This window comes from Trichoplusia ni, chromosome 12 (assembly GCF_003590095.1).
Source record: "Trichoplusia ni isolate ovarian cell line Hi5 chromosome 12, tn1, whole genome shotgun sequence".
Taxonomy (NCBI): Eukaryota; Metazoa; Arthropoda; class Insecta; order Lepidoptera; family Noctuidae; genus Trichoplusia; species Trichoplusia ni.
The window spans coordinates 1,284,945-1,310,898 of NC_039489.1; the positions used below are offsets into that span (position 1 = coordinate 1,284,945).

At 34.8% G+C, this 25,954-nt stretch overlaps 2 protein-coding genes across 3 annotated transcripts; both read left to right on the top strand.

Moving 5' to 3' along the window:
• Positions 1–2,542: 2,542 nt before the first annotated feature.
• LOC113499656 (UDP-glucuronosyltransferase 2B10-like) lies at positions 2,543–10,855 on the top strand. Its single transcript, XM_026880196.1, has 8 exons — positions 2,543–2,788; positions 7,200–7,287; positions 7,538–7,733; positions 8,142–8,336; positions 8,747–8,969; positions 9,389–9,608; positions 9,816–10,035; positions 10,348–10,855. Exons 1-8 carry the CDS (start codon positions 2,570–2,572, stop codon positions 10,613–10,615), a joined length of 1,629 nt encoding a protein of 542 aa, XP_026735997.1. The 5' UTR covers positions 2,543–2,569; the 3' UTR covers positions 10,616–10,855.
• LOC113499654 (UDP-glucuronosyltransferase 2B10-like) lies at positions 2,613–20,611 on the top strand. 2 transcript variants are annotated; one of them, XM_026880194.1, is made up of 9 exons: positions 2,613–2,666; positions 14,953–15,074; positions 16,863–16,950; positions 17,418–17,613; positions 18,294–18,488; positions 18,985–19,207; positions 19,489–19,708; positions 19,909–20,128; positions 20,327–20,611. In XM_026880194.1, the coding sequence occupies exons 1-9, from the start codon at positions 2,645–2,647 to the stop codon at positions 20,592–20,594; spliced, it is 1,554 nt and encodes a 517-aa protein (XP_026735995.1). In that variant the 5' UTR covers positions 2,613–2,644; the 3' UTR covers positions 20,595–20,611. The 2 variants fall into 2 exon arrangements, with proteins under 2 accessions (XP_026735995.1, XP_026735996.1); XM_026880195.1 differs by lacking the exon at positions 2,613–2,666 and having other exon boundaries at positions 14,839–15,074.
• Positions 20,612–25,954: the final 5,343 nt, after the last annotated feature.

A 25,954-nucleotide genomic window follows, 5' to 3' on the forward strand; every position in this document is an offset into this window, starting at 1 on the left:
GTAATAAAAATATTTAAAACTAAATTACTTTGATAGTAAGTGATAAATTTAAAGACATTTTATCTTTTCAAGATAATGCAAATAGTAATTAAACTGTAATATTTATATAAGATTTATCTCGACACTAATTATAACAAAATAACATTGCAGATATATAAACATTAATTTTGGAAAACTTATCAATTTTATTTTACAAAAGCACGTGATTTACGTTATTCTCGCACGTTATTTTCTGATAAAGTGTGGAATAAAGAAGATGTTTTGTAAATATGTTTAGAAATCTGGTGTTGCGTACCGTATAATTGTACTCATGAGCGCAACTGTCATGGCCAGTCACCGGTTTGAACCAAAAATAGTTACGAGAATTTTTTGAACTGAAATGCATGTCGTGCATTTTTCCACTATAAATTTAAATATCCGCTTTAAGCATTCATCACGCATGAATCATTTAATTTACTTAACCTTACAAGAACACTGTAAAGAAAAAATATACCATGAAATAGACTATTCGCAAACAGTCTGGTTGCACCAAGAATATATATAATAATTCAAAACTATTTTTAGAGATACGAACAAGTGATAATATCAGATGCAAACACTCAGACAAGCTCATTTAATCAAAATCGCGTAATACATACATACATCTATACATATAATAAAATTGTAGAAAAGTGAAAACTGTACGCTGAATATTTTTTTTAAAGATTTTTTAATTGTAGGGTGGTCTACAAACGATTCCGAAGCCGCAAATATGATTTTTAGAATTTTAGTCTGTTTGTCTGTATGTATGTCCGGAAAGATCTCGGAAAGTACTGGATAGATTTGATTCAAATTTTCAGAGAATATCAACAAGAGGTCCGGTCAACATACTTTTTACTTATTATCTCGCTATTCATTACAGGGGGTGAGCAGAAGCTTTTTATATCTATAAACAAATATCAAATTATCTCATAAACTTAAACTGCTGAATATATTTCATTCAAATTTTGCATGAACATTGTCAATCGCTTGATACAAAATATATACAAAAAGCATAATGCTACTATGCGGTGGGCATGAGCAGTAACGTTTTAAATTTTTGGGCCCACCCATAACATCGTGTAATAAATAATTAAGAGGTGTATTTTCACCCTATTTAGTAATGGGCAGTACGGTCATCAATTTACATGAAAAACATCACGCTATTTATCTTAAGACTTTTGGCAGAGGAATAGTATAATATTTCGAAAATAAATCAATTTCACAAAATTATCCATTTTATTCTCTTTCAAGTCTAAAATAAGCCTAAAATAAAAGAAACATAAACATCAATACATTCATGATTATTTTTTGATGCAATTGTTACTTCGTAATCGGTACATTCTTGAAACAAAGGAACTTAAATTATTTTTATTCTTATTGATGTACTAAAATTACTACAATGACCCTAACGTAGGTTAACGAATAAAATACCTAAGTTTTTTCGTAAATTGGTACAGTAAATGGAACTCATACATGAAGTCACTTTTATGTTCATATTTTCCTTAGTCTTAACATCACAAATTCCACACCCTTACTTTAGAATTCTTTCACTCTCAATTTTAAAAAATGCGCTTTTTATATTTTTTACTAGCTGTTGCCCGCGACTTCGTCCACGTGGATAGAAGATATAAGTTATGATTTATACCTGCCCTGTTTTTTTCACATTTTCCATTGTATCTTCGCTCCTATTAGACGCAGCGTGATGGTTTATAGCCTAAAGCCTTCCTCGATCAATGGTCTATTCAATACAAAAAGATTTTTTCAATTTGAACCAGTAGTTCCTGAGATTAGCGCGTTCAAACAAACAAACTCTTCAGCTTTATATATTAGTATAGAAGTATAGATTATCACGCTATTTACTTATCAGCTATTTAAAGGCAAATCATGATCAGAACGCCAGGGTGCCAAGATAACACATTTAACTTTTTTTTTTGTAATATTCCAAATGTTTGTTAGGAAGATCAGTTTTAATATTAAGAGGACAATCAAAGATCGTCTTTCAGGCAACCGTTTATCCATATTCCATATGTTACCCATATCTGGGCGCAATTTCGCAAAGCTCATATCTTATAACACTATATAAAAATCCACATTTACTCACTTCACCAGTTCCGTCCACCGAAATAATTTGACATCTTCTTTATATCGTCAGAAAACATCGTGTGTGAAAATTACAACTGTCTGGCTATAGTATCACCGTTCCTGAGAAACAGCCAGGTGATAGACAGACGAACAGACACCGGGTCCTCAGTAATATGGTTCCGGTTTACCTCTTTGGTCATAGAACAATAATAATTTTTGTAGGGCGGGCCAAAGTACAGACGTGCTCGAAAATCATAACCCACCAAATAAACAAAGCAAGCTTAAAATACGTTTGTAATGTATGTTTTTCAATATTGCGTTACATTATTGCGATGATCGTTATTATTAAACTTCATAGTTTTTCACATCTTGAAAATCACGCAGACAAAGTCGCGGGCAACAGCTAGTTATACATATTTATAGTTAATAGTATACACCCACACAGACAAACTAGTATCTTCAGTGTATGCGCCTCTGTCGACCTTATATCACAGTCGGGGACAGACGCGTATTGCATCTCCATGCAGTAACGAGAAACAAAATGAAGTTATTAATACTTTTTGGTTTAACACTCCTTTGTGGAGTGGAGTCGTTGAAGGTGCTTGTATATTATCCTTTGCCGGTAAGAAGTGTAAGCATGCTGGGAAATGGAGTAGTAAGGCATTTATTGGACGCCGGGCATGAGGTAAATATTTTTATTAATGATTATTACTATTCGTCCTGTCTGTCTGGTGTATAGTCTAGTTATATACTTATTCAAAGATTCCAATTTAAATGCTTCTGACTGATATCTAGATCTAATTGTCAGCCTGATTTGCCCATCCTTCACTGCTCCCTAAAACTTTTTATGTAGAGAAGAAATGATAACCAACACCACGGCACAACGCTGATTCACACTTCCAATTGTATAAAATTACATTAATAAATTATTATTTATGGATATAGGTCGTAAAAAATCACCAGTAACTGTCTACTTAAAAACACACTGTGGTTGCAGACTAAGTTTTATACAGAGATTATTTCTTCGTTTTTAACGTTTCAATCAGGTTGGCTGGTATCAACTTGTTTTTTTGAACATATTTTTTTCTAGCATCAAACAATTAATTTGTGTTTTTTTATGCACATGGTAGCTGGTGCTGCCCCTGGAACGAAGGGATGCTATAGTTGCCAAAAAAAATGTAGTTTCTGTAATATTAAAGACACGCCACTGTACGTTACGTGTCGCGGGTTCGAACCCCGCTTATCACAATCGTTTGTATGTTCCACGATTTTTTCTTATTGCTCTTGTTCTTCTTCTTCGTGAAACTCACCGCAACACAAGTATTAAATTCCTTAGTGTGGGAGTAGTTTAATAAAGAAATTATCACGCATGGAAAACGCGGATAAAAGAAATAGCATCGAAAAACGCCAATCCGTAACTGCGCCAGCTAGATGATTAAAGCCGATTCCTTCGTACGGGAATTACTAGGTACAAGTTTTTAATACCTATTACACAGCATTAATGATAATGTTAGAAGAAAGTCTAGCTTATTTTTATTAAATTCAGTCGTATTTAACTTTGAATCCGATATACCAAGCGATCACAAAGGGTTCAATAAAAATTATGCCTAAGTAAAAGCTTGCTATGCAACCGATACACCAAAATGTTTTAATTGCCTTACATAACAAAAAAACTAACCTCCAAAAATTAAATTATCTCATTCAAATACTTATTACCTTTATCCACACTTATATCTCTTTAGATAAAAAGTTTCACCTTTGTTGACCTACATATTTTATGACTTTTTTGCCTAAGGCTGTTATCATGATACCCAAATTCATTTTGAAAGAGGGGCTAGTGATTGGACGATCACTCAAGTGATAAATAGGCCAATTCTCGGCCCCCTAACACTAAATTGGTCTAAACTTGTTGTTTGCTACTCTTCAATGTCAAAGTGGTTGAGGTTTTAGAGTCTTGTTTTTAAGATTTCTATGCTCAAATCTCTAAACAGGACCGTATTACTAAGAGCCCGTTTTTCATCCGTCTGTTCGTCAGTCAAAGTTACGAATCTCGTGTTTTTAGACAAGCTATAACAACAAATTCTAAATGGAAGAATAGAAAAACTTAAAAGGCTCTACATCAAAAAAAATGTTAGCCGTAACTATAAATAGTGGTACGGAATCTTTTACCTGCGTTTTGATACCTTGCTCTTTTATTTTTAGACTAATAATTATCTAGAGATAATAACATCATCTGAGCCATATATACAGTGTTGTATTAAACTAAGACTAAAGCTGATAAAATTAGATACCAAAATGTTTGTTTTAAACTGTTTCGGTGCATGAGAATTTACAACACTCTTTAAAGAAGACAGTGATTACCCAGCAACAAGATAGGCTGACAGTAAAAATACCGTAAAACAAAAACACGAAAATATCAAAATTGAAGAAGCAGACGTGTCTTTAAGTGGGGACTAAGAATTAGTAGTCCTTAGGCACGGAGGAGTGAGGATCTGTGCAAGATGGCTGGCAGGTGCTGATTACGAGCAACCGAAGATAGGTCTCGATGATGAGCAATTTGGGATAACTATGTTCGGCATTGGAAGAATAGGGGCTGATGATGATAATGATGAAAAATCGGTAAACGTAGGTCGTAGTAGCTCCGGTGGTAGGATACCCCGAAATCCAACACTTTTGTTGAAATCTACCTAATGAACCAATTACTTTTTTTTTGTAAAATGTCCTAATGAAGGTTGATTCGCTCAATTATACACAGTTTTTTTTTTGCAGTTTACTACAAGTTACTCAAGAGATACGTGAGAAGTATGCAAATTGATATAATTAATGTCCAAACAAGATACCATTATGCATTTATAAATAAACATTCCGTAAAGTGTTTTGTTTACTATAAACCTGTGTTTGTGGTTGTGTAACTTATATTGATAACTAGCTGTGCCCCGCGGTATCATCCGCGTGAATACGTTGCTCCCGTTCCCGGTGCCTTTATATTATTGGGGGAGGAGATGGATCCAAAAATCACTTACGTAACAAAATTCAGGACTATTTATTACCATTTTTTTTCTTTCATAATTAAGAACCTTCTTTTCACAAAAATAAATAGCTACAAAAAAAATAGCGTAATCGATCCAGCCCTTCAAGCGCGATGCCAAGCGTGACCAAGGGACAAAGGGATTCATTTTAATATTAACCTATATAGATATGCAGTTCAGCAGTGGACGGCGATAGGCTGAGATGATGATGATGATGATGTACTTGAAGAAACTAGTTATGGCACAACGAGATAACCCATTCTTGATAAAATTAAAATAGACGCCAGAGCGTATGGTTTTGATTGTTTAAATTACGATTGTTTTGGCTACATAAGATATTTTGATATTTTATTTTATAGCGGTGGTCGTAAGTTCAATTCGAAAACAGCACAAAACTTTTTTGTATAGCACAATCTTTTTTTGTATAATGGTTGAATTCATGTCACAACTGTTTGTATTTCAGGAATATTAATCCATGTTGATCAGTTGTTTAGTGCTCTTAAGAAAAACTTAAGAAAAAAAATGTGGAATAATTTAGGTCTATCCTGGTTTAGCTTGCATGAAACTCTCATCCTTATACAAGAACGATAGAAGACTATGATAAGTGTCGGTTTAGAATGTCTATTTGTGTCCCTAGCTGGGTATAATTTTGACAAGCATGTCCTAGAATTCGGTTTGGCTTTTCCAGGGTACAGAAAATTCTTCACCTACGAACTCAACATGGGCTAAACTGATCCCAGGTGATAATATGAAACGACATTGTCGTTGAGGCCTCTCTTTGAGGGGACTAATCTAACGTATCCCCATAAAGGCTGATGCTTGCCGGCCTAGCGGGATTGTGCGAAAGTGGTGCTTCAATGTCAAAATAAAGAACGACGCTGGATTTTAGTCAGTAAAAGTCTGAAACTCCCGTCTGCTCAACCCAAAGTGGCTACTCAATTGGGAGGACTCAAAAAATATTTCCCGTCCGCAAAAAATTGGAGGACAATGAGTGTTTTCTTTCATCGATCAATACTGTACGTTTTATCAGTCCTCAAAATAAGGACAACACTCCATAAATAACAAGTTTTATACCCAAAGTATTTGCATACCTGATTGTACTGCAGCTGACATCAGTATACGAGATTATTTAAATTGTTGTTATTACAGTCTATTTGTATATGTATAAAAACTTACGTAATTTTATAAGTTGGTAACATAACTTAAAACCACCTTGTGCGAGATGCACATGAACAGAGGGTTTTGAAAACGGGATTAAATGTTTGTTGTATGCCTCATAAAATATTAACTCGATTCTGTTATTAAGAAATTTTTGCGGTAGTGGCAATATAAACTTACATTGCCTGTCAAAATGTCAACTGTCTAACTATCACAGTTAGCGAGACACAACCTGGTGATAGAAGACGGAATCAGTGTAACTGACCTATGACCTTCTGCTTTTTATTGTAATAAATATCACGTCGCTTGTCGATGAGAAATGTCATTCCCATAATCCGCTACTATTTTCTATTCTAATGCAATGTATCTTTATCTAAACCCACAGGACTGTCACTACTATAGCAATAAGACGTCTTTAGAAGTAACCTAGTATGCCTGTAGTAAATGACTGTCCCTATAACCCGCTTCACCTTGACTTAATTCAAGGCTAAATAACCATAACAAACAAACTCTATTTTGCGTCGCCACGTAGGTTAGTTGGCAGGCTAAAATCAACCTTTAGTCCTTGTAATAAAGGTTATAGAGACTATTGTTAAGCCACTTGTATAGTTAAACAAATTGATGTTTACGAAGCGTTTGACCCCGATTCTCGCTGTGACTTCGTATCATAGAGTCTAAGAGTGTTAGTCTGCTGACTAGAATTATCCTGGTGTTTTTCTTTTAGATTCAACTTGAAAGATGATGAGAGAAACATTGGGCAGAAGTTTCGCCATTGCGGAAGCGAAACGCCGCAACGCGAATTGTAGAGCGCCTTCTCGTTTGCTCTAGCAACAGTTCTGCTTCAAACGCGCACTGATTGCTATTTTTTTTATTGATTTTACTTTATCTGTGTTTTGTTTTTAATTACAGGTGACATACGTTACTGTGTATCCATTGAAAAATATGCCACCGACTTTAAAACAAGTCGATATAAGCGGTAATGAAGAAATGTTAGCGAGTAAGTATAAAAAGAGACAATAAAATAAATTGAATTTTATCGCCCTATATTTATGTACTACTAGAAGGAAATAAAATCTATAAGTAATTAAATTTTACACACCTGTTTTCCTTCACCGTTTGTCAGTGGTATATGTATAGTACTTGGTTCAATAAGAAAGTGCATATAACTATAAACAGTCAAATTGATACTGTGCCAATGTTTCTTAAATTAACAATCCAGACTGATGGTTTGATTGAAACTTTTTTAGAGGACGACAGTCTATCCATATCTCATATGTTGGAAAACAACGTTCAAGACAACGACGTACTTCATATTCAAGAGTTTGCGAAAGAAAATACCAGACAAACGTTCACGAACAAAAACTTCACGAAATTCTTACAAGATACTAGTCAACGCTTCGATCTCGTTTTCTCAGACCTTTTTGAGTCTGAAGTATGTGCTGGGTAAGTTGAAATGTCAAAATAAAATTTTCTAATTTGAATTTTATTATCAAGTGCTTTAGGTATAATTACGAAAGTAGATTTAACTAACGATGTGACGTGGGAGATTAAAACAGAATAAATGTAAGCTTAAATAGTTAGGAAACATAAAATAGTTTTCGTTTGCCTAAGCTGATGGTTTTTAGACGAAATAGATTTCAATAAGAGGTATTGTTATTTGTTCTAAATTCAGCTATTTACTGAAAGAAGTTCACAATGATTTTAAAGAATTCTTATACGTACGACCATTTTGGCATGCATCAAGATCACTGAACCCGTAAATCCAATTTTATCTGAACCTTCATGAGCTAACCTCATGGCATTTCATACTGGTTTTCCCGATTTTAATACTGACTACTTCTTTTTTCACAGGTTATCGGTCGTATACGATTGTCCATTGGTATGGTTCTATTCTATGGGCGCCCACTGGAATGTTTTAAGGCTGATTGACGAAGGAAGGAATCCTGCCTATGATCCTGATTATTTAACCACAAATGTAGTACCTTTCTCATTCTTAGAAAGAGTGGAACAGCTTTGGGCCAGAATCAAGTACATGGCACTAAAAACGTATGTATGGTCTGATATTTCTATTGGCTCATATTTTTTATACAACTGTAGTCTTTTGGGCCCTATTAGTAACATTATTTTTCCTGTAATCGTTGTTGTTGATTTTAAGAGGCTATTAAAAATGATGGGATAATATAAGACCAGTTCATATATGAATAAACATATAAACATAATAATATATCTAACAAAATCTTATGTTCGTTCTTAGTCTCTATCTTCTTAATAATAAAACATGACCCTACGTTGATTATGACAAAACACATTTGTGGTTCTTGTAGCGTCGAATATGATCAAACTGAAAATTTCCAACATCCCCGTGTCATCCTTAAAAAGAACGGGGTTCTTGCAACGAAATAACTCTTTAATAAAGAACATATTTAGTTTACATTTTAATTCAATTAAAATTACAGATTCATTACTCTACCAGACGAAAAGAAAATGTACGAAGAAATCTTCACCCCACTAGTTGCTCAACGTGGCAGAACCCTTCCAAACTACGAGGATGTCATTTATAATGCTTCTATTATTTTTGGAAATGAACACAATGCTGTGAAACTTAGGCCAAGCACTCCACAGAACTTCAAGTACATTGGTGGTATGCATATACCTGACCCTGTGACGCCATTGCCAAAGGTAAAGTTCCAGTACATAAGAAAAAGGTAAAATGTGTTTTTGGTTCACAGAAGGACTTGTAGTAAACAATTTTTTTTAATACTACCCCCGCACCAAGGAATTTAATCCTTGTGTCGCGGGGGGTTTCACAAACATATAATTCTCATGCACAATCACACCCAGACTCAGAACAAGCATTTGTGGATCACACGAATACTTGTCCTACGCGGGGATCGAAACCACAACACGATGCGTGCAGTGGTTTTAGCGTGGTGACCTCAACCACTCGGCTAACCTTGCCGTTTAATTTAACCTTAACTAGATGTTTTTAATTTAGACAGGCCATTTTTATAAGATTTTTTTAATAATTAGATCTAAATGACTATGGCATTCTATTCATCGCAAATGATTCATTAAAAAGGCCCTTTTCATATTTACAGAAACTGCAAGACCTAATGGACAACGCTAAGCACGGCGTCATTTACTTCAGTATGGGATCATTCTTCAAAAGCAAACACCTACCAAAGAGTTTAGTAAGGGGCCTTGTGAAGACATTTGGGGAACTCAAAGAGACAGTTTTATGGAAATTCGAGGAAGATTTGCCTGATCTACCGAGCAACTTACACATTTTACAATGGGCACCCCAATCGAGTATTTTAGGTAGGTGGAAACTGGGTTAAACTTCAAAGTAAATCTTCCGCTGATTTCCAAAATGAATGTTATTTTGAGAATCGGCGGAAAAAATCTACTGTCTCTCATAGTCCTTATATTGAACGTATCTTTATACACCACCACCTTTACTCTATGTAATAACAGAGGATCCAAACTTAAGGATACATGCTAATCGGAATCTTTGTAAAATTTCAGCTCATAAAAACCTCAAGTTCTTCATAACCCATGGTGGTCTGCTATCATCCATTGAAGCTATTCACTTCGGTGTACCAGTAATAGCCATCCCAGTATACTTTGACCAGTTCACGAATGTACGGAAAGCGGTAGAAAATGGATATGCCATCAGAGTGCCACTTAGTTACGACTTACCTGAGACCTTAAGACCAGCTATCAAATCCATGCTGACTGATAATACGTAAGTGATTTTGCTTTATACCTAGTATTTCTTTGTTTTATGTCTGGCTAACGAGTATGTGCCGCTAGTCTTTGCTGTTCAATAGAAGCTATCTTATCATTGAGCGTATTCCCGTTCCGATTCTTTCTTGAAAGTTGTATCAAAATTTATTATTACTCATGGTACCAAATGAAAAGAAAAGAATACTAGTAATAGTTATAGTTCGATATCTATAGCTTAAGTGTGTTATTTATTTCTCTTGTCCTCTAAGTAATAGTCACACAATTGGGTTTTAGACAACTTAAGCTGAATGATAATTTTATACATTTTCAGCTACAAAAAGAGAATCACTGAGCTATCCACTATCTACCACGACCGACTAGTCCCGCCAGGCAAAGAGATGGTACATTGGGTGGAACACGTGGTGCGGACCCGTGGTGCCCTACACCTTCGCTCACCAGCCCTGAACGTCCCCCTCTACCAACGCCTGTTCCTGGACCTCCTAGCAGTCATCCTGATAATACTATACATAATAAAAAGAATTATCAACAATCTGACCAGAAAAACTTCGAAGAAAACTGACAAGAAGAAAAAGAATTAAGAATAGTGAATAATTAATTTTAAACTCCTTTATTAAATAAAGTAATAAGTACAAGAGTTAATGAAAATAATCATTGTCTCTCTAAATGTTATCCTATCAAAAACATAAATGTCATTTGAAAGCCAAGTATAATACATAAAAATATGCCTTGAATATGTATTGCAGATGGAAAAAACATTTTACAACCTACTGGTAATTGTTAAAAAAGAAATAAATAAACATGTATAATGACAAAATAGATTTGCAACGTATCTTTGGTCCCTTGAAACAGTTGGAATCAGTCCACCCAATTCCGATTCTTATAAAGTCGTATACGGCTTGCCGAAGCCCACACCTTTTGCTCATCAAAGTCAATAAGCTCTGTAAATCGGGCTTACTCGAGTTATACTAACCTAACGCAAAAAAACGGCAATGAGTGTCCTGACCTCAGCTACACGCTTCTCGATCCTGCACCGCCAAACCATGGTGCAGCTTGTTTAGATCGTGCTGTTAAGAAAAACAACAGTTACACAACATGCAACATTCGCTCAGTACAAGAGAGCATTGAAATTACAATGCATGCCATTGAGGTTTTCACTGTTTCCAAAATAACTAAAGAGCAGCCAATCCATATCATCCATTTGTTCCTAATTGGGTGTGCATGCCCACCATAGCCAAGTGAAGTCGTCGCGGCCTTACGTCTTGAGGTGTTGACTATAACACGCACTGTTATTTCTTTTACTATCTAATAAAGCACCGGAAATGTTATATAACTTTCCATAATATGTACGTATTATGACTAATGGGTAAGATAACGTTTATCATTCGTTTTATTTTTCTTATCTCCTGACTCGGCATTTTTTTGTAATCATGTGTCATTGTAGTACCGAATAACAGGTTAGCGAAATAGTACAAGATATTTAGATTTATATGTAGAAATATTATTGTTAAAAAAATTTAAAACAATATACTCGTAAATTGATCACAGTTAAGCACCGGTTTACGGGGTAACTGTTGCTTTTGTTGTGGTGTTCTTGTCACAAATTCCTAACGTAATTTTTATTCGCAATCATACCACAGATTACTTAATAGCTAAATGCGAACGTATCTTTGTCTGTCACGTTTTCACACCAAAAGTAATGAACTGATTATAATACAATTTTGTACACATATAGTAACAGATATTCTAAAGGACTTAAGCTACTTTTAAATAGAAAAGGGTTGTAAGGGGGGCTAAGGCAACGGCTTCGGCTTTCATATTTGGCTAATAGAGTTTATTTACAAAAATAAATATATGCCCAGCGGTTTTTACACACACACTCAGTTTGTTTAAGTTTCAAGTTCTAGAATTAAGTTTTTATTTTTATTTTAAAACGGATTGCGGAGCCTAGGTCCTACAACACAGGGAATCCTAGTGTGGGATCTAGGGCATAACCAATAATGTAAAAAAAATCTAGCAATAAACGATTTTTTTTTCACTCCCAATTACAAGGACAAGTCACCCTCCTGGTGAGTTTGGTGTGTGACAAGTGTTATTAATTATATGGTATTTACTTTTGGACTGTCAACTCAGAGATCGTCGATTCGAATCCCAGCCGTAGTCTTTTCGAAAGCGTTTATATTTTACAAAGAATTACAGTTTATACATAATATACATGTACTACAAAAAATAGAATGAATAAATGATTTCCTTCGATTTAATGTGTGACATAACGTTTATTTTCAAACAAGCAACACGATAATCACAATCAGATTTAATATTTGAAAAATAATATTTATTTGTAATGCCTACTAACTTATCTATCGACAGCCTTGGCTTAGCAGACACCTACGTCTACAAAAACACAGTACAGTTAACCTCACTCAGTAAATTAACATAAATATCACCTACTCATATAGGAATAAGGTCTAATTTTGAAAATGTGTTGATTTTTTTTTATCAAATTTAATCATTTTATCAAATTACATTATAAATAGTCACCGGTGTACTGAAATTATACAAAATACAGACAATAAATGATAACTTATTAAAAATACCCCATCTGGCTACTTGATAATTTTGATATTTCGTACCATTGTTTGTGGATAAGAATTAGATAATGTAAAATGTTTACTAGCTATAGCTCGCGGGCTCGCTTGCTACAAAATCGAAAATGAACACACAGAAACAAAAAATGGGATAAAAAGTATGCCGTCTGATAAAAGTGGAAAATTGGGATAAAAGTATCTCATGTGTTAATCCTGGTTATAGATATATAATATCTGTGTACTGAGTTTTGTCGAAATCTGTTTAGAGGTTTTTGCATGAAAGAGGAACAAACATCCATACATACAAACTTTCGCGTTTACAATATTAGAAGGAATAGTGGGAAGTAGGATAAAAGGATTCTTGAACCATAAAACTTTAACTCATAACAGCATATGATAATTTTACTGTTGTGGAGCATTGGTTGGCGTTGCGCATGTGACTTGAATTCTCGTGTCTGAAAATCTGTTGGCCTTCCCATAATGTGAACTACAGTCCAGTAGGTGATGAAGATGAGGTTACTAGTTGACTTTGGTCCGACATCCAAGAGACACAGTATACTTGGCCTTGGTGTTGTTAGAAGCTGGTCATGAGGTAAATAACTAAATACTTTGAATAGTCTTTTCGCTGAGGCCAGCACAAGGAGTGGAATCGATATGACCTGGACACCTACTGCAAAGGCTTGTTCTAAGTGGCTACCGATTCGGGAAGGGTCTGTGCGTGTCACGTTGAACTGTCCAGGATACACCATGATTATCCAGTGGCACTGAACAAATTACCTGCTGGTTGGACTCCGTGACACGTGGACAGTTATTTGGATTGAACCAACCTTTGATCACCAGCTCTAACACTACCTATTTTACTATCAGCTGTATATTTAGCTGAGACAGAAAAGCCAAGCTAAACTTAAGCGGAAAACTAATTCATTGGTTTGAATTTTTAGAAAATACACTGCGATTTAACAGCTTAGAAAATTTATCAATTATTTTCATATAATTCAATTTAATAAAGTAAATCTTCAATAAATTCTGCTACCAAAAAAGGAACACCAAAATAAAGATTTTAAATGCAAAATACCTTAATAGTGAACTTCTCCTACACACTAACACAACAATATTAACCGCAACAATATTTTAACACATCATACCTAAAGATAACGGAAATATTAACTGTTAGTAACTAATTGTAATATCATGACATTGCAGAATTAAAGAGTTATCTTGGTAAAATTGACAAGTTTTAAAAAGCATGTGATCTTGTTTTGATATTGTATATTTGATTAGTCATTGTATAAATATTTTTATTTGTGTTAAGAAGGGTAAGAACAGTTTTACATGAATTAAGAAAAACACAAACACAAGTTAATTATGCGCCATTTGTAATGAGGAAAAAATTAAACAAAAAAACGTCGTTTGATCACGCAATCCCACAATACGACAAACATTCTGACAAGATTACCTTCCACTCATCATTTTGATTTAATAAACGTATTTAGAAATCTGTTTTTGTTGAATATATTGTTTTCGTAAGTAAAAACACTTCCGGAGTTTTTATGTACCGAAATGCTTCTAGTGCAAAAACCAAGTTATCATATGTTTAATTCCTGGATGGTATTTAAATGTTTCCTATACTTACACTGTTTTTTCAACTGCACGAAGTGTCCACTGTGCGCATTGTGTCGCCAGTATTTGTGTAATCCACAAATGCTTGTTCTGAGTCTTTGTGCGTCTTTGCGAAACCCCCCGCTACACAAGAAATAAATTCCTTAGTGCGGGAGACGTATTGTAAAAAAAAACTATTTCATTTACACTCGTAAATCTACTCTTTGAAGCTCGAAAATTTATCAATTATTTTCATATAATTCAATTTAGTATTTTATAAAGTAAATCTTCAATAAATTCTGCTACCAAAAAAGGAACACCAAAATAAAGATTTTAAATGCAAAATACTATAATAAACTATTTGCATTTACAAATGTCCGCTTTAATCATTTTCGCTAAATAACCATTTCAATTAATCCGAATTAAACTACAATATAAGGAAAAAAAATAAAGACACAAAATATTGACAAACAGTCTAGCCTATGCCCTAAACTTTACATAATAAGCCTAGTCATAATAGATACAAGTGATAACACCAAATGCAGACAACAAGTCGATTAAATCAAAATCACGTAATACATACATCATATATATAGTTGTGTACACGACACTCACACAGACAAAACGGTCAACAACATATGCGCCTCTGTCGCCCTTGTAACACAGCGTTAGACAGACGCGTACCAAGCAGTGACAAAATAATAACAAAATGAAGTTATTAATACTTTTTGGTTTAACACTCCTTTGTGGAGTGGAGTCGTTGAAAATTTTAGTATATTTCCCTTTGCCGGTTCGGAGTGTTGGCATGCTAGGACAAGGAATAGTCAGACATTTATTGGACGCCGGACATGAGGTAACTATTATAATTTTTTACTAACTTATTGTTTTTATTGTCCATGTTTGTCTGTCGTCTACCGTAGTGTTTATAGTTATTTTAAGATTCCAAAGTCGTTTCTGTCTTATCTAACGCCTTAACCAATAATCATAATTTCATCTCATATGTTGCGGTGGTCAAGTTCAATGGGTGGCCTTTAATGCACGTGGTAGCAGGTTCGAACCACGGCGAGGACCGTTTTCGTTATTAAAAAATAATTAATGTGTAGTATCTAAATTATTTAAGACACTCTGTGAGCAATAATCGTATGGAAAACGAGAATAAAATCGAAAAACATCAATTCAAAAATTAGCAAGGCAGATAAATAATTTAAATTTAAAAACTAATAAATATCGGATTTATCCGTATACATACATTAAAATAAAATACCGACTGAATTGAGAACCTACTCCTTTTTAAAGTCAATTAAAAGCCAAAAGATTTAAAAATAACACACAAACTTAATTTGTAATAGAACTTCCACTCGCCTTTCTGTTGAGACAAAATTAATGTTTTACTAGCTGCCCATGGGCTCTTCCACTACAGTTCGAAAATGATCCCATAGGCCATAAAATTTAGATAAAAATATCCAGTGTGTTGATGCCGGTTATAGTAAGTTACGTCTAAATCCATTCAGTAGCTTTTGCGTGAAAGCGGAACAAACAATGGACGTTTCATGACGTTTGTTCCTCTTTCACGCAGTAGCATACAACTTTCGCATTTATAATATTGGTAGGATAAAACTTAATCACTGAATGCTATGATTAAAATATGTAACAACGTAACAACGTATTCTATTTAAATATCAAGGGGAATGTGATTAACTACTGCTTCCTCGTAAAAAATCCGTAATAGGTTATTTCTAGTATATCTAGTGTGTTTCTAGTATAATGTTTTGTATAATGTCTCTTTTTTCGTGACAATAGTATAACAAAATACCTACTTTTTAATTATCAACCATCGTTTTTGGTCAATCTAATCTGCAGGTAAGGAAGTGATTATAAACTTGTTTTATTTTCATTTTTCCTGTTGTTTTTTTTATTGCGATATTAGGTACTCGTTGGGGGAGCCGATATATCTTCATATAAAAAGTTCAAATTTGGTTAACCTTTATATCATATGACATTTACTATCTAAAAGCCGTTATCATGTTACCCCAAATCTATTTAGAAAAATTGGACAGTCATGCAAGTGTTGAATAAATAGACCAATTCTTATTCCCTACATTAAATTAGCCTAAAATTGTTACTTTGACATTGGTTACTCTTGTTTGTCAAAGTGGTTGAGTCTTTTAGATTTTAAAGTGCCGTACTCAAAGATTTATACGGGACCCCATAACTAAGAGTCCGTTTTCTGTTCGTGAGTTACCAAGTTGTATCGCATGAAGGTGTGTTTTTCGTGGTTAATTTTTTCACAGAGGATGATGTATTATATAGGTGTATTCTGATGCCTCTTTAGACAGTACATACATTTACCTCTTACAACTCTTAAAGGACTCCACTTTTACTATATTGTATCAAACATATCAAACATTTCACACAACTTCAATACGAAAAAAAAAATGAAATCGCTCAACCCGTTCGAGAACTGTGATGCCACAGACGCACAGATAGACATGTCAAACTAATAAAGCTCCTGTTATAATGCGCCTTCTCGCTTCCACTAGCAATAGTTCTGCTTAAAACACATTATACGGACACTGGCTGCTATTCCGCTTTCCTTTCTATTTGTTTTAGGCAACTCATCTAAGTCCTTTTTTAATTACAGGTGACATTCGTTACTGTGTATCCGATGAAAGACGTGCGACCCTCCTTAAAACAAGTCGATATTAGCAGCAATAAAGAATTAGTAGCGAGTAAGTATTCAGAAGAAAAATACATAAAAAATTAAGTTTAGTCCATCAGACAGATTTCCCAAAAATATTGTATTAGTATTTTATATTTTATGACAGCAATACGAAAAATGCACTTAAAATTAAGATGAAATGTATGAAAGTGGTAACATCACTCACTAGTAAAAAGTGTACTGGTAAATGACATCACACGAGACTTTAAATCACTGTATCCCATGAACTTTTTGAAAATACAAAATAAAAAATACGTATCCATCATTTTTTGAAATTCAGTCTGACGGATTTTTTTTTTCGTCAAATACACTATTTACCTAATCTCTATTTGCACATAACTGTACTATTGGAAGAAGATAACAATAAATCAATTAAACAAGTTATACACCATATTGACGTGAATTTCTAAATTCTCCTAAAATAACTATTTAGGAAATATACAGCAGAGAATAATAATTTTATTTCAACTTTTTCAGAGGACGAAAGCCTTATGTTATCTTTTATGTTGGAAAATAATGTTCAAGACACCGACGTCCTGTATATTCAAACCTTTTTCAAAGAAAACTCCAGACAGACGTTTACAAACGAAAACTTTACAAAATTCTTACAAGATACGAGTCAACGCTTCGACCTCGTCTTAGCTGACTTGATGGAGTCTGAAGTGTCTGCAGGGTGAGTTAAAATATCAATATAGAATATTCTTCCTCGAATTTTATTTTTCCTCATCATCATCATCATCATCCACAGCCTTTATCTTCCCACTGCTGGGCATAGGCCTCCCCTTTCTCGTGCCAATTTCTACGGTCCTGTGCTAGCCTCATCCAGACTCGACCCGAGACCTTTATAATGTCATCGACCCATCTTGCTCCCGGACGACCGACGCTTCTTTTGCCTTGTCTTGGCCTCCATTCTGTCACCGCCTTATTTTATTTTTAAGGGCGCTTAAATGTGCGCGAAAGATTTTCACTAAAGATATTAAAGTGAGAGATCAAAAGATCAGTGAGAAAAAAGCAGTACTTAAAAACGAATAACAAACACGAAAAATGATATGGGCATATCGGTTAGGTACTGGCTGAAGCCAATTGCAAGCCTTATTTTCGTGGTTGTGCGTGACCCCATACTTCATTCAGTACCTAGATAATAATATGCTAATAGATGTAATGTGTCATCCAATTTATTTTTCAATCTAAAATATTGATTTTCGAAAGTTGGATTTTTGATCTCTTACACATAGTTAATTAAGTAATCTTTCTTACATTCTTTTTGACGTGGAGAGCTCGTAAAGATTCCCACTTTAAGCCATTTTGGTTGTTTTCTAAATTTTAAAAATTAATTACTTTTTTTTTCAACAGGTTATCGGTTGTCTACGACTGTCCATATGTATGGTACTATTCTATGGGCGCCCATTGGCATGTTTTAAGGCTGATTGATGAAGGAAAGAATCCTGCTTATGACCCTGACTATTTAACTACAACGATAGCACCTTTCTCATTCTTACAAAGAGTCGAACAGCTTTGGGCCAGGATCAAGTACAAGGCACTAAAAACGTATGTATTAACTGAAAACATGTTTACTGTCTCGCATTTTAATAATCAAGAAACATTTTTCAATTGTAATCTTTTCGTATCTATTACGAAAATTCTTATTCCCGTTAATCGCTTATGTTGAAGATCAACTTTGTGCTGTCCATATCCTATAGAGTAGGGCTGGATGGACCCTGGTACATAATCCACAACAGTTTAGGTCGTCATCAAAGCCCCTGGCCCTAGGCCCTGTTTCTTCTTGTACTTCTTTAAAAAGGACTAGGTCTCTTCTCGCGGAGTTAACCCGTGAATGCGTAAAGAATCTCTTTTTAAGATTAAAATTCTTAACACATATTCTACATGTTGATTATTTATCCACTTTGCCAGTATAACTGCTTTACAGAAAGAATACTGCTTTATACTCTCTTTCGATGTAACCCCTAAAGTAATCATAGAAGAGAATGTATTTACAATTGGCTCCAGGACACACCAGGATACACCATTTCAATTAAAATTACAGATTCATCACTCTTCCAGAGGAAAAGAAAATATACGAAGAAATATTTACCCCACTATTAGCTCAACGTGGCAGAACTCTTCCAAACTACGAAAATGTCATTTACAACGCATCCCTTGTCTTTGGGAACGAACACAATGCTGTGAAACATAGGCCAAGCACTCCACAGAACTTCAAGTACGTCGGTGGAATACATATACCCGATCCTGTGACACCATTGCCGAAGGTATGGCTCCTGTACTTGTACTGATTTTTTTATACTCGGTAAGACTCGCTGCAAAGAATGTTATCTTAGCTAGATTTTTTTAATTCAGTAAGACTAATTTATCAGAAAGAAAATATTGGCACAACGAAATAGGTTAAAGGATATTTTTGCCTATATCTCCTCGATAGCTATTACAATTATATTCTGGAAGCTCTTAACACTTGAAATTTAACCAGTTATTCGTATCTAAGAAAAGCTCAATAACGTACAATCATTAAAAAAAATCCTTTTGATATTTACAGAAATTGCAAGACCTAATGGACAACGCTAAGCATGGCGTCATTTACTTCAGTATGGGATCATTCTTCAAAAGCAAACACTTACCACAGAGTTTAGTCAGGGGCCTTGTGAAGACATTTGGGGAACTCAAAGAGACAGTTTTATGGAAATTCGAGGAAGATTTGACTGATCTACCGAGCAACTTACACATTTTACAATGGGCACCTCAAGCTAGCATTTTAGGTAAGTGGGAACTGAGTTAACCTTTAAAGGAATGTCATTTTGGGAATCAGAAAAATAAATCTGCTGATTAATTATTTCTATCATATTTCTTATTCCAAACATTAACCTTTGCTCTGAGTAATTATACGACATTCGAACTTTAAGATTTTAATTTTGATTCATTAACCAACATGCTAATTGGTATTTTGATAAATTTTCAGCTCATCCAAACCTCAAGTTCTTCATAACACACGGTGGTCTGCTATCATCAATTGAAGCTATCCACTTTGGTGTACCAGTCATAACAATCCCAGTATACTTCGATCAGTTTACGAATGCAGAAAAAGCGGTGAAAAATGGATATGCCATCAGAGTGCCACTTAGTTACGACTTACCTGAGACCTTAAGACCAGCTATCAAATCTATGCTGTCTGATGATATGTAAGTGATTTTGCTTATCATATTATTACATTTAGTCATTGAACATTGAATTTAATTACAAGTCTTTTTTTTTACTCTATTTTTCCAGTCTAAATTGAGTGACTACCTAGTTTTAGCTTAGCCAGTACTTGTTGGGTATCATAATGTTTATTTTTCTAGATAATCCTAAAATCAATGTTATTTTTATTACATTTCCAGCTACAAGAAGAAAGTGACTGAGCTGTCCATAATCTACCACGACCGACTGGTCCCACCAGGCAAGGAGTTGGTGCACTGGGTGGAACACGTGGTGAAGACCCGTGGTGCCCTACACCTTCGCTCACCAGCCCTGAACGTGCCCCTCTACCAACGCCTATTCCTGGACCTCTTGGCAGTCATCCTGGTCATACTATACATTATAAGAAGGATTATCAAAAATCTGACCACGAAAACTCCCAAAAAAACTGAGAAGAAGAAGAAGAATTAAAAACAGTGAATAATTAATTTTATGTTCCTTTAGGCGTAATTGTGTTCATGTTACTTTTTAAATAAATTGTTATTTTATAAAGATTTTACATAATGGGAAATCTTTATTACAATCAACTTGTAATTGTTATCCTGTACTACATTAATATTAGCATTAAGGCTTTCGTCATATAGGGTAATCGCTTCTTGTATTAAAGGCATTTAGCGTAAATGCATTTTGTAGAAATATTAGAATGACCAACGAAATAAGGGAGCATAAGCTTATTCAACAGATGAAGTTACCAGTAGGTACTACCCTGATTCGGCAACATCGCTGTAGATGTAAATTTATGTAAGTTTATAGAACAAAATCTACGAATACCATCCATTTGGAGTTAATTCGAAAATGACACGGGACACGTTAGTGCATGCTTTCCAGAGGTCAGAGGTCCAGAGGTCCCCAGTTTGTTTTTTTTTAGGCTATGAAAAAAGCTTCTCTCCCTTTTTCTAGTTATACTCAAGCCAATTCACTTGGGTGCAAGCGAATTGTCAAACAAGCGGGTCCTGTAGATAAGTTACATTCCCAATTGAACCGTGTTAATGGCCAGTCAAAGTCTCTTGTCAAAAAAAATGTGTTATTTACATACGTGCGTTTAAGTTTTTATTCCAAAGTCGTCCCTTGCCTTTTTGCTCATGTGGGCATAAGACCTCTTTAAGAGTAACGTAGTGTGCGTGTCGATAATAATCACTGTTTACCATCATTGATTTGACCTTGACTTCATTCAGGGCGATATTACCATAACAAACAAAAACGGCACAGATACACTGCGTCTCATACGTTTATCAGTATGCTGCATTGCAAAACCAACCTTAAGTGGGTGTGATAAAGGTTATTATGACCATTATTGAGAAACTGGCCGAAGTTTTAGTGGCATAATTGGGCATATTGATTCATGCACGCTAACCTTGAGTTGGACTTCGTATCATAGAGTGAAATAGCACCTAGACAGTTGATTATCTGTTAATTTTGGGGTATTTCCTTCAGACTCAAATTAAGAGACATACAGAAATCGATTTAGTTGAGACGCCATGTAGTAATGCGCCTTCTCTTGTCTACTAGCAACAGTTATGCTTCAAGCGCTCATACTACAGGTGCTGGTTGCTATTCCTTATATTTAGGGTAACTCCACCATTTTTTAATCTTCACAGGTAACATACGATACTGTATATATGAAAACACTGAAAAAACTGTTTTTCCACTAAGACACCGCACTGACTCACACCTCCGCCGTAGCCACAGCCAAATTAGTCTTAAACTAAGCAAAGCTTGTATTACGAGTACTAGACAATTGATAAACATACTTATGTTTTTCTAAACACACACACATATTAGACACAGAACTAAATATCGTGCTCATCACATAAACATTTGTCCTGAGTGAGAATAGAACCCACGACCTCTTGTATAACAACACGGGTTGGTAACCACTAGACCAATAGGCCAGCCATATAGTGGGCTTCCTCTATTTAAAATGCTGCAGGAAACTCCATCAACGACCCTTAGGTATTATCAAGTATTTTGAGATGGCCTTCCAATTGATAACTACAGTCCTTATACTATTTTTGTAATTGATACACAAACAATGCAATCTTATCAATTAATTGAATATAATAATATGCATAACTAACATGGATACCACCAGTATCAATTTGAGTTCCTTTTCTTGTATACTAAATTATAATTCTTATTAAGGATCATAGTATTGCTAACCTGCTGGACAATAAGTAAGTCTTGACTGCTTTAAAAGAGCTGGGAGTTCGATTCCCACTTAGAACAAAAAAAAATTGATGAGCACGATCAATTTGTTATGTGAAAACATTTAATTTACCCATAGCCATAGCATTGCTGGTATGCATTTCGGAAAAGGAAAATTTTGTCTAGAAGTCAGTTAAAACAAGATGGCGCTCCATGAAAGTTTTGGAATTTGTACTATTCATGGGTCAGTGCTGGGCTAAATTATATTCAGAAAGAGCTATGATAAAGTTATTGAAGAACTAGATATGCTATATAATAAACCCTAATATATTGGTAGCTATCAGCTACTAATGATATCGATAGCATTGTTGATTTGTTTTTGTGACTCAGCAGTTTACTTAATTATGAGAATTTATATTAATGTTATAGAAGATTGGAATATTCTAGTAAAGTGGTCCTTATTTAGGTAAGGGGTCCTTTACAGAGTCCTTGTCAAGATACCAGGAAAACGGAGAAAGGAACGTGTAAATCACTTTAAAATATAGAAAGAGCAGGTTGGATTCGGCCCGGCCTTTCTCGCGCAGAGCGTGCGAGCGAGCGATGCGTAGGCTCTGGCTCTGGCAGTTTAAGGAGCTCAGGGTGTACCTATAGTCGGCAAGAGTAGAACATATCCCCACGTCATGCTCCCGGCGTGGGTTGAAGTCATCAGTGCTTCAACCTGAAAAAAGGTAGTATAGATGAGACTTGAATCGCGAAGAACATGCATGAGCGAACCGGTTACTCTGAGAATGTCTGATTGTGTTCTAACTTTCACCCAAACCCCTCGGCGTGGTTTGAAATGATTAGCTTTTCTCATCGGCAAATAATAAACTAATTGTAACGTAGACTGCACGGATAGCCGAGTGGTAAAGGTCGCCAAGTCAAAGCCACTGCGACAAACGCTGTGGGTTCGAGCCCCTGGAAGACAAGCATTTATCTGGTTGTTTTTATGCCTTAAATGTTTTTTCAAACCCACCGCGACATAGGAATTCAATTCATAAATGCAGGAGTCGCTTCATAAAAACAAAACCAATAAATCACGGAACAAATATACAGCTACTTAAAAAGCAAATCAGTACAGAGGATGACTATTACATTCTGTTTTGTATTATCAGGATTTAAAGCTGCAGCTGCCCTATAATCGTTATTTATCGCACGATCAGTTACGTGCCGAAAAACAGGTCATTATAGCACTATCTATTTAGATTAAAATCTACAAAAAGTTACTGTCTAAAGTGTAAACACAAGACAATCGTTCAACGGTCAAGGTTAAGCACCTGTTATCGAGGTTAGTGCGTGCGTAGATGGACACATATTACTGTTGCTATGTTCGTGGTGTTCGTGGCAGTCGTGTCACCAATACATCACGTGGTTACTGTAATAGGCGATCCAGAGTTTATTAAAGGGAATGTATGTAGTACTTGTGTAATAATACCAGCACTTTAAATAGTTTAAATGTTCCACAGGCGAAGAATCTTCGTGTGTGGAGAAGGATGAGCCTTGATCACCACGCTAGCTCACTGATGGTTAGATTTCAGATTTCAATGTGTAGAATCGAGATTTCCATACGATGTGTTCGTTCACCATTCTTCAGCGACTTCTTAGAACAGTTTCAAAAGTAGACACAACATAAAAGTAAAAAGGTATTTTTGCCGACCCCCTCCCCCCCCCCGGAATATACGTCCGCGCTTGTGACTTTGGTTTATTGTAACTTTTTTCGAATGAAATGACTCATTCCGCTTTGGGTTGATCGGGAGTGTCAGATTCCTACTGACTAAAACCCACCCATGTTCCTCCCATAGCCCTTATGTACCGAGGCCACGGCAACCGGACAATCCCGCTGCTTCGGGCTGATCAATCAGTGCTAAACAGTGCTTGCTGACATTCCTCTGAGGATTTCTTTATTTTACCTTTTAATCATACCATGAACTACAGTCCTGAATTTGTATTAATGTTCATAAAACAACCGAACAAATACTCAATTAATTGTTTAAGTATACACTCATTAGTTACAAGTAACTGTCAAGTGTAAGTGAAGGTTACGCAAATAACATCTGTGTTAAATGTGTAAATATGATTATTATTTATAAATAATAGTTCCCTTCTCAAGCATATAATATAATTGAAACTTCACGATCATCAATACAGAATACCGATTAAATAATAGTGTTTTGTCACGCAATAAAAACTTGCATGAGAATTTTAAGTATGAATGGCCGATTTAGGGGTACCTTAACATCTTAGATTTTATTCGTATGAGGATTTCCTTTTTACGTATGGGTATTGTACCCAAAAGACAACATGGAACCTTAATTCCACCCTCTACCCGTCTATATGTACATCTGTCCATTCACCAGGCTGTATCTCATTAGCGGTTGAAATATATATGCAATTTAATTATTTATCTAATCCGGCATTTAAACTTTTTTTTATTAGATTTACTTACTTCAAAGGAGGTATCTATGCAAGAATTACTGTAATGGTTTGAATGTTGAAAAATAAACATATTTTTATTATCATTTAAAAGAAACATAGGTTCCCAAAATTTTATTTCTCTTTTATAACACCTTTTTCCAAAATAAGTGTTGTTAGGTATAGTACTAAAGTATTAATAACAAACAATCAACTCTACAGGTCCATAAAATAAAAAAAAGGTTAAAAAAAATTATAATGCCGACTGTTTACAAATACATTATTGTAATATTTCTGTCTTATTTATTTCTTTTAAGAGTGACTCAATGATGGGTACTTCCCAACCACCCAGAATACGGTAAAATATTATGATGCAAGATATAACGTCACAGGTAGAGGAAAATGTGCGAAACCGTTGTGGTTTAGAAAAAAAAAAGCTTATGGTAAGTTTAACTACTAGTTAAACTAATATAAATATGCTGTTGAAGTACTGAACATTTCGCGCATTAAAGTGTGGGAGAACGTTTTCATAACTGCAAAGTTAAAATTGTATTTATTGTAATGTTGAATACAGTAGATGATAAAAACAATTTTTTCCTTGTTTCAATTGAAAACACTAAAAAAAGAACGTCCCTAGTAGTACTTGAATTAACACCAATTGATTTATTGAAATGTATGGAAGTCACAGATATAAATCGGGACATCTATACTAATATATAAAGCTGGAGAAAGATGTGGAAAATCAGGGAAAATTATTCATCTTTTAGGGCTTCCGTTCAAAAATTCCTAACTTATCTTCTAACCACGCGGACGAAGTCGCGGGCAACAGCTAGTATCGAAATATAACTATGGGATAGAATAGAATATTATGTACTTATTTGGTCTGAATGCAAGTATTTACAATAGTTAAACATATTGATGTCATGTACAATCAGCACACAGTCATTAACAGTTTTCTGAGGCAAACTATCATTTACGCACCAAGAATTTGAAATTTATTAACAATTTATATTTTTTTGGTAATACGATAAATAACTAAACTTCATCAGTGAAATCTGTGCGAGTTTCATAGACCAAGATAGCAGTAATTTGAATTTATTTTATGCACTAGACATCGTACTAAAAAAGCGGTATTAGTGCACTTGCAACCAAAAATCGACGTAAATTCCATTTGT